At 34.6% G+C, this 10,442-nt stretch overlaps 1 protein-coding gene across 2 annotated transcripts in view; it reads left to right on the forward strand.

Annotated features, from left to right (window-relative positions):
• The window catches only part of LOC124543528 (delta-1-pyrroline-5-carboxylate synthase), a 33,686-nt gene extending 27,720 nt beyond the window's left edge, over window positions 1-5,966 (forward strand). For both annotated transcript variants that reach the window (XM_047121753.1, XM_047121754.1), the window contains exons 6-10: window positions 1,248-1,436; window positions 2,219-2,411; window positions 2,750-3,754; window positions 4,919-5,056; window positions 5,716-5,966. In XM_047121753.1, the coding sequence (XP_046977709.1) occupies window positions 1,248-1,436; window positions 2,219-2,411; window positions 2,750-3,754; window positions 4,919-5,056; window positions 5,716-5,837 (1,647 nt within the window). In that variant the 3' untranslated portion in view covers window positions 5,838-5,966. The remainder of the gene's footprint in view (window positions 1-1,247; window positions 1,437-2,218; window positions 2,412-2,749; window positions 3,755-4,918; window positions 5,057-5,715) is intronic.
• Window positions 5,967-10,442: the final 4,476 nt, after the last annotated feature.

Consider the following 10,442-nt stretch of genomic DNA (forward strand, 5'->3'; position numbering starts at 1 on the left):
TATTTTACTGAGAAACGTACATACGTTCCTGAAAATTTTATCAAAGATTGAGATTTAAAATACAGTAATAAGGAAAGTGGCACTCGTCTTTAAAGAAGAGTTTATCCATATTTAGCTTATGTAATTTTAACTTTCTTTATATCTTTTGAATATAGAAGGGAATAAATAGAAGATTTATTTATAACGCGATCGACCAATGCCAAAATGGGCGCCATTAACCGATATTAGGACACTATTCAGTAGATATTACAGAATATTAGCGTTTGTTCAAATATAGATACCCTCTCAATTCCTTTATTCTTATCGTATTCAAGAATTGCCCAACACAGTTAAAAGCTAAAGATGTTATTTAGGTAAGTACTGGTGAGTCCAATCTATGATTTGAAATCAAAATCTTTTGATATTTATTAAATAGCAAATAATGAGGGAATCAATGTTACAATAAATATTGGACGAGGGCTTCGATTGGAATGTCGATAGTACGGATAGAACAAAACATATTGAGGCATAATAATTATTAATGACAATAAATCTTTAATATAATACATTCCGATCTTTGTAAGGAACAGAACAGTCTAGCACAATTTTTTTTCTGAGAATTCATAGTAATCGTTCCAATTATTTTCTTAATATTCTTTTTCAATGTTAATATATATTAGTTCGTAAAGAAATTCCGAATATAATATGAAACGAAATTTTGTTTTGAAGTTCATCGGTGATCTTTTATTATTAGTAGGACAATTGCTAGGTTTTGCAAGACCGGCAGCGCGTTTTGATTCGATCGTGTCAAATCTAGCATATGGACCACCTGATGGTAAATGGTTACCACCGCCCATAGACAATGACACTTTAAGAAACATTAACCATTCCTTTCATCGCCAATGCGCCACCAACCTTGTTAACTAAGATGTTATGCCCCTTGTGCCTGTAGCTAAACTGGCTCACTCACACTTTAAACTGGAACACAACAATACGAAGTGCTGTTGTTTGGCGGCAGCATATCTGATGAGTGGGTGGTACCTACCCAGAAGGGCTTGCACAAAGCCCTACCACTAAGTATAAACAAAATATATAAGTTAAATAAATATAGGTATTTAAAATAGATGCGAAACTGAGCTAATACGGTTGTATCTGGATTTATTTTGTATACAAAAGGTCGCTAAAATGTTGAAATCTTGACAAAAACAGCACCACTGTATTCTTTGAATTCTCTTGTATTAAAAGTATATGTTTTCCTATTATTATAGGGTATTGGCATAAAAGACAATGACAGTCTCTCAGCATTGCTAGCCGCTGAGATACAATCTGATTTGCTCATCATGATGTCGGATGTCGACGGTATCTATAACAAGCCGCCGTGGGAGGATGGCGCTCGCATGATACACACATACACGTCGAAGGAAAGAGATCAAGTGCAGTTCGGGCAGAAATCTAAAGTAAGACAAGTTTTTTATTACAAACGAGTATAGAGACATTTTAAGAGTCGAGATGGCCCAGTGGTTAGAACGCGTGCTTCTTAACCGATGATTGCGAGTTCAAACCCAGGCAAGCATCGCTGATTCATGTGCTTAATTTGTCTTTATAATTCATCTCGTGCTCAGCGGTGAAAGAAAACATCGTGAGGAAACCTGCGACAAATTTCATAGAAATTCTGCCACATGTGTATTCCACCAACCCGCATTGGAACAGCGTGGTGCAATATGTTCCAAACCTTCTCCTCAAAGGGAGAGGAGGCCTTTAGCCCAGCAGTGGGAATTTACAGGCTGTTGTTGTTGTTTGTTGTTGTTGTTGTATAGAGAAATTTAAATATATGTTAGAAAAAGTACCAGAACAAATTGCCTTCATAAAATCCCTTATTATTCTGATGCGTAAAACTTTTTTGTGAGACTAGGGATGTAAAACATCCATCAATTTTAAGGGACTCCGCCATATGTGTAAAAAAATATCGATGATTTTTCTCAAACAGAATAATAATCCAATTAGGGCTTTTCAATACATCATTTTCTAACCTTTCATGGAAGAGTTTTAAATTAAATTTCAAATTACAGAATATTTTGTTTTTCCCAAGGAAATGATACTGAGAAAACATGCATTTGTCTAATTTCAATGAAATTCTGATACATGTAAAACAACCAACTCGCATTGAAGTTCCTTAGCCCAGCAGTGGGAATTTTTCAGGCTGTTACTATTATTTAAAAAATGTATATATTATTATTAGGTTGGTACAGGAGGTATGGATTCGAAAGTGCAAGCCGCTACATGGGCGATGGCTCGAGGAGTAAGCGTAGTGATATGCAACGGTATGCAAGACAATGCGATCAAAACTATCATCAGCGGACGTAAAGTTGGAACGTTTTTCACCGATTCCGCGACGACTTCATCGACGTCAGTTGATGTCATGGCAGAGAGTGGTAAGTAAGATTATTATATTGATCTAAAATAAGAATATATTTTTAACATAACAATAAATAACATTAAATGCTTAAATATATGTATACAAGTATGAACTAAAATTAGTTACTGTATAAATCTTGACCGCGTGGAATGGTGGCAAGAATGCTAGCAGCATTTACCCGTTGAATCGCAATTCCGATCCTCTTGGCAAAAAACGAACCAGCCCTCCTGTCACCAGTGGAGGCAATGAGGCAATTATGATCTAAAATGGTTCTTTTGATTATTTCTACATTATTATTAATTTACCAGTTGCAAATTTATTTAGATATTTTAAAGATATAATGTGTGCTTACAGCTCGATCTGGTAGTCGAGTTTTACAGAAACTCTCTCCAGCCGAAAGGGCATCAGCCATTCATACCTTGGCAGATCTCTTACTGGAAAAGAAAGAGAAAATTTTAGAAGCAAATGCGAAGGATTTAGAAGAAGCTACAAAGAATGGCCTCGAAAAACCTTTATTAAACAGATTATCGCTGAGCGAAGGAAAGCTTAAAACTTTATCTATAGGCCTAAAGCAAATAGCTGATTCCAGCTATGAGAATGTAGGCAGATTATTGAGGAAGACGAAATTAGCTGAAAATTTAATGCTTCGACAAGTAACAGTACCCATAGGAGTTCTGCTTGTGATATTCGAATCTAGACCAGATTCGTTGCCCCAAGTAGCTGCTTTAGCCATCGCATCAGCAAACGGCTTATTGTTGAAAGGTGGAAAGGAAGCGGCTAATTCCAATAGAGCGCTGATGGATCTTGTCAAAGAATCTTTACAAACAGTTGGAGCACAGGAGGCTATTGAATTAGTATCGACCAGGGAAGAGATAAGCGATCTTTTGTCAATGGAAAAGCACATAGATCTGATAATTCCTCGTGGCTCATCAGATCTCGTAAGAAGTATTCAGAAGCAATCTCAACATATACCAGTCCTGGGTCACGCTGAGGGTATCTGTCACGTATACTTGGACAAAGACGCCGATCCCGCGAAGGCTTTGAAAGTTGTTCGTGACGCAAAATGCGATTACCCGGCAGCCTGTAATGCAATGGAAACTTTATTGCTCCACGAGGATCACATGTCTGGTCCATTGTTTACGGAAATATGCAACATGTTGAAGAATGAAGGCGTGAAGATACATGCTGGACCAAGGCTGGCAAGTCAGCTTACGTTTGGACCACCAGCGGCGAGGACCATGAAACACGAATACGGTTCTTTGGAGTGCTGTATTGAAATAGTTAAGGATATGGATGAAGCAATAGATCATATACACAAATTCGGAAGCTCCCACACAGATGTTATAGTCACAGAGAATGGTAAGCATATTGAGTAGTATTTAATCCAATAACGTTATGAATAATCTACACGTGATTTACCGGACGATTTTCCGTGACGGAAATTTGCAACAGGAAATAGGTGAAAATGCGCCAGTACACTTACTATATTATAAATTAGGTTGAATGGTACACGCGAGTGGCTTTGTTTGGTCATTATCATAATTCAATTTGGCATTTGCTATTTTATAATCTCAAGGCATATTTATCAAAGTAAAATTAAAATTATAGATGTGGTTGATAAGGCCACTATAGAAGTATTTCAAAAAGCCAGTGGGATATATATATCCCATTATTGAGATCATTTATCCGAGAAGGTTTAAATATTTATAAATTTGATGTTTTGGATTGTTGTCGTTCAAATGTAATTATTTTAGCAAATGTAGCTGATGCTGACTCCATTATAAAAATATGCAACAAAATTAGTGTACGTAGGTTTTAAATTTTGTTGTAAAGATTATATAACTCTTATATATATTTCGTTAGATTACTTTAAACTATTATCATATTTAAATGCCAAAAAAAGTGTTGTTTGTCTGTTTGATTCGATATTCAAACAGTTTTTTTTAACAGTGGAAGATGTTGTTGTGTTCTAATGTGTAGGGTGAGTGATTCAGTTAACTATTATGTATTTTCATGTTCTTAATTTGTGTTTGTAATTCATCTCGTCCTCGTTGATGAAGGAAAACGTCGTGACCTGTATATAACTGATTTCAACGAAATCTGCCACAAGTGTATACCATCCCGCATTGGAACTGCTTTGTGGAATATGATCCAAACCTTCTCCACAAAGGGAGAGGAGGCCTTAGCCCAGCAGTGGGCAAATTATAGGCTGTTCATGATGGAGTCGATATGGTCCAGTGGTTAGAACGCGTGCATCTTGACCGATGATTGCGGGTTCAAGCCCAGGCAAGCACCGCTGTTTCATATGCTTAATTTAGCTTTTATAATTCATCTCGTGCTCAGCGGTGAAGGAAAACATCGTGAGGAAAGCTGTATGTGACTAATTTCTATGAAATTCTGCCACATGTATATCTAACAACGCGCATTGGAGCTGCGAGTTGGGATATGTTCCAAACCTTCTCCTCAAAGGGAGAGGAGGCCTTAGCCCAACAGTGGGCAATTTATAGATATATCTTTTAACAGATAATACAGCGAGACAGTTCCTGAGTAGCGTTGACAGCGCGTGTGTGTTCCACAACGTGTCGTCTCGCTTCGCCGACGGCTTCCGATTCGGTCTTGGAGCTGAAGTTGGAATATCAACGGCCAGAATACACGCCCGAGGTTGTACTTGATTATATTATATATTATATACATCATCATTACATATATATAATAGTCAAGTCATTTTTTTAATTTTTTGGCAAACATTTTTGAAGTGATAACTTCTTATGGGTGGGTAAGAGCTTCGTTACGTAACGCGTTACGCCGAAAAATTATTCAATTGTAATACTAAATTAAAATTAAAAATATTGTTTATAGTAACATTATTTGCGTATGTTATTTATTATCAACACACATCGGACACCGGCTCCAAATATAACAATAACTATAACTACGTTATATAATCGTAAATCGACTTTTAAGTAGTCTAATATTTTTCATTTCACTTACCTAGGAGGACTCTCAAAAATATGTTAAATATGCAATTATTTTTATTACTTTTTAGTGCATTTGTATTTGTTTTAAAATAGTGTTTTGTTTGAAGTCGGTTTTTCTTTTTGTTAAAATTTTATTTATATAATTATTAAATGCTTGAATGCATTTTTTGTTATTGATTAATAATTAAATTCATTCAGTAAAATAATTATTTTTAATTCGAATTTGTAAACTTCTTACAGCATCTGTATTAAAAACCATTCGTATTAAGACTTAATAAATCATGACATATGCCGAGATTATAATTAAAAAAAAAATCTAATTGCGCGTTTTGTTCATGACAGGTCCGGTCGGTGTAGAAGGTCTTTTGACCACAAAATGGATCCTCGAAGGAACCGATCACACGGCAGCTGAGTTCAATGAAGGAAAACGTACCTGGTTACATGAAAAGCTACCAATAAATTGACTAAAAACGAATATATATAAAAAGTTCTACAATTATATAGTTAGTAGATTTTTTAGAGAGAAATGTAAAAATATATTATGATTATTGCAATTGTATATAAGTAATAAAATTGTTCAGCCAGAAAGAAGAGAAATGTTGTGTTTATTAAATTTTTTTTTTAAATTAAAATATGTGTTATGCAGGACACAAATAAATCAATATAAAAATTAAAAAAATATAAATTGCTTGTTTTTTATTTTCCCGAAAATCCCGATTCGAATTTAGAATTCTCGATTTGTTTATCGATATTTTGTGATAAATGTAAATGTGCTTCCGTTTAGTTTTATATGTTTACATCGGTCATTGAATTGAGTTTGAAAATTTGTACAGATTTTGTTGGTACCGTTTTGCAGTAATGTATTTTGGCAACAATGTATAATAGCGAGTCATCGAATGTATAAAAAATAGTATAGTGCAGATATGGTCCAAAACAATCATAAAAGCTACAGTTAAAGTTAATAAAAAAAGCATAATATTCGATACAACTTTTTATAGATGATAAAAAAGCGTGGAGTTTATACCTGTTAACTTCTAAGCAGGATGACAACATGACTTTGTATTTCTAAATGTTAAAAAAGAGTAGCTACTGAGTTTCGCCGGTTCTTCTTGGTAGAATCTACTTTCCGAACCGGTGGTAGCTTCACTTAATTGTAAAATGACGATTCAAAAGTGCTTGTAAAAGCCTCTTTGAATAAAGTTTATTTTGATTTGAATCAGAAATGAAATGAAATTTCTAAAAAAAACAATGTTTTGAAATAAAAAAAGACTCATTTTTTAAAAAACAAGATTAAGTAACATCATTGTCACCACATACAACCTTTTTTCGTCCACTGCTGGACATACGCCTCTCTTATTGTCCGCCTCTATGATTGATCGGCTAATCGCATCCAGCTCCTGCCAGACGCCTTGCATAAATTGATAGTAAATTAAGTAATTTACTGCTATTACAATTCTAGTTTTCTTATTTAAATCTTAAAACATTTTATCAGCATTTTTGTGGAATAGACTTCAGAAAAACACGACAGGATAATGGAATTTAGGTAACGCGTGACAAAAACAAAATGTACATATATACATATGTAAACGTTGTAGTCAATGCACGCCAAAAATAATATTTTTCAGAAACTTAATTTGTGTGCTTCCACGAAAAAAGCCCCCATATCCCGATGTCTTTGTGGAAATATTCGTGGATGAGCTGACCTTTCAGTAGCGTTCTGTGAAATGCTGTTCACTTTAATAAGTCCACCATATTGGACACGAAAGTCCAAATGTGATGTGCATAGAAACCATTGCACGCAGTGAAACCGGTGAAATAACTGATACTTACATTAAAAGCGACACTGAATAATTTTTTCTATATTTTCAATGACACAGGAATCATGATTGATTTCCATGTCACTATGATTAAGTCCTAAATTAATTATTAATATTATTAATATTAATCCTAACATAAAGTTTGCAAAACCATTTAGTGTAAACTGGCTATAGTTTTAATTTGAAACTCATTTACAATACAAATCAATAAAATATCACTAAATACAACATAGGTAAAATATAGGTGGTCAAGTTTTATTATGGTGATGTTGCTTACAATATTTTTAAAAAATTGTGTACTTTATATTGCTGAAAATAGTCACGTCACAAAAAATAGATATTTACAAAAAAAGTTTGTCTGAAATACTGGCTATTTAAAAGTTTTCAATTTGATATTGACACACACACAGTAACGATACACTCTGTTGATCAATTTAAAGCTTTCTGATAAACTAATTTTTTTTGTTTTGCTTTGTGGTGACCACGCGACGTATAATTGTCCATGCGCGAAACAGGGAAACTCCAAGTTGATTCCTCAAACTTTCAACGACTGGCCTTGCGATTTATTTATTGTCACCGCAAAGGCCAGGCGTACAGGAAATTAGATTTAATAGAATTAATTATAGATGTTTAAAATCGAATGGTAAATCTGTTGGAATCCTTGGTATACGCGAGATCAAGACATCCTTTCCTTTATATTTACCCTTTATGATTGTTGCCTCAATGACGTTTTTCATTATCTTATTTGAAGTGTCTTTATGTGCCGCCACAATTTTGATGATTTAAGGCATGCGTTTAGTTGATCAGCAACAGTTGATCGGGGAATAACTGGAAGTGTCTGACGAAAATCACCTGACAACAGAATCATGGCCCCACCAAAAATATTTTGGTTGTTACGTAGATCTTTCAACGTACGTTCCAGTTCTTCCACTGATCTTTTAAGGGCCATTGTGCATTCGTCCCAAACAATAAATTTGCATACCTATAGGATCTTGGCCTTTGCGCTATTTTTGGCGATAAATGAATAAAAATAAAATAAATGATAAGAATGATCTGACAGACAGTAAATATCTGAAGTTAAAATTAAGGTTTTTCTTGTACCTCTTTCACTTGGTGGTAGGGCTTTGTGCAAGCCCGTCTGGGTAGGTACCACCCACTCATCAGTTATTCTACCGCCAAACAACAGTACTCAGTATTGTTGTGTTCCGGTCTGAAGGGTGAGTGAGCCAGTGTAACTACAGGCACAAGGGACATAACATCTTAGTTCCCAAGGTTGGTGGCACATTGACGATGTAAGGAATAGTTAATAATTCTTACAGCGTTAATGTCTATGGGCGATGGTGACCACTTACCATCAGGTGGCCCATATGCTCGTAAAAAAAAACCTCCTGTGAATTAATATGTAGTTACAAAGATATAACTATTCTTTCAATTTGATTTCTGAATAACGGGGGCAACATCAAATGTTTGACAAAGTGGGGATTACCCATGTTACAAAAACATGATTATGGCGTTGATAATGACATCAGTACCGAACACTGATACTTGATGTTTATGGAGCTCTAAACATCTATGTTAATTGATAACATCGATGTTTTTTTGCGACTGGAAGAATTTATTAAATTCGAGAAATAGATATAACGAACTAATATGTTCCAAACCTTCTCCTCAAATGGAGAGGAGGCCTTTAGCCCAGCCGTGGGAATTTACAGGCTGTTGTTGTTGTTGTTGTTGTTTGTGTATGTCTTTTTTGCCAATTAATGGAGTACATATGGAATCACCTCTCCAAATATACATAATTTTACAATTAAATCCATAATTACTTTCAATTTTTGCCGAAAAACACGTGCTGCAATGTCCATGAGGATCAATTGTCGACTGTTCTTCAAATAAATTGTTTTTAATATCATCCCACTACGGATTACATGTAAATGTAATGAACAGATCTGGTCGACCATTTTTCGTACATAAGAAATTGCGTCTTGTGCATATTTGTTCATATGCCGTGGGCAACCAAAAAACGAAGATGGCAATATAGTCAGTCGCCCGATGTCATTTACATTAGCATCATTCGCTATCGCATCTTGCAAATGAATATATTCTTCGGATCTTAATTTTGCTTGCTTGAAACGATTAAAATTAAGACGGTCAGTTTCTATTTTGGCATACATGTCAACGATGTACTGATGATATAGTTTACCACATCTCGAGATATAATTTTGTGCTTATGGACGAAAAATTCATGGCACTTACTTTTTTCTGTGTATTTAGATATGAAAATAAATGCAAACATGTACTTTTAAATGTTTTTTTTTTTTTGTAAATAATGAACTGAAATAAGACGTATAACCTATTGAAACTGGGGGATGATTGTACTCATTTTTATTTAATACTTACTTATAATTTGACCGCACAATTCCCCGTCTAAAAAGTCTCCATTAGCAAAATGACCCACCATTTATTGAATTCATTTGTTACAAAAAATGTGATTAATGAAGAACGGCTAGACCGATTTTGGGCAAACTTCACATAAACCATCTACTAAATAGTCCAAACAAACCCTGAAAATTTAGTTTGGATAGGTGAGCCCGTTCTCGAGTTTAAAGTAACATCGAAAAATGCCACTTACTTTTGTAGAAATAGATTCGAAAAATAGACTTAGCGATGTTTTAAATAATGCAGAATCAATTTTAAAACATCAATGTTTTATTGTCTAACATCGATAATCATAGAAAATCAATGGTAATTCTCTTATAAATCTATTTCTAAGGAAAAACAAAGGTTTTTTTTTATTATATTCCTAGCATTTTTATCATACTTTCTCACCTTCTAAACCTTCCCTGGACTTCCACGAATAATTCAAGACCAAAATTAGCCAAATCGCTCCAGCCGTTCTGGAGTTTTAGCGAGACTAACGAACAGCAACTCATTTTTATATATATAGATATATGATTTTACCGTCAAACAGCAGTACCTTATATTGTTGATTTCCAGTGTGATGGTTGAGTGAGCCAGTGTAACTTAGTTCCTAAGGTGCATTGGCAATGGTTAATGTTTCTTACAGAGCCAATGTCTATGGGTGGTGATGACATCTTACCATCAGGTGGTCCATATGCTCGTTCCCCAACCTATAGAATAAAAAAACAACAAATAAATAGACATAGCGTGGACTTGACCTTACACAAATCCTTAAATTTAATTTAGGGTTAGTTAAGTCATCCATAACTCAGGTTCGTAGACCATATAAATTGT

This window comes from Vanessa cardui, chromosome 3 (genome assembly GCF_905220365.1).
Source record: "Vanessa cardui chromosome 3, ilVanCard2.1, whole genome shotgun sequence".
Lineage (NCBI taxonomy): Eukaryota > Metazoa > Arthropoda > Insecta > Lepidoptera > Nymphalidae > Vanessa > Vanessa cardui.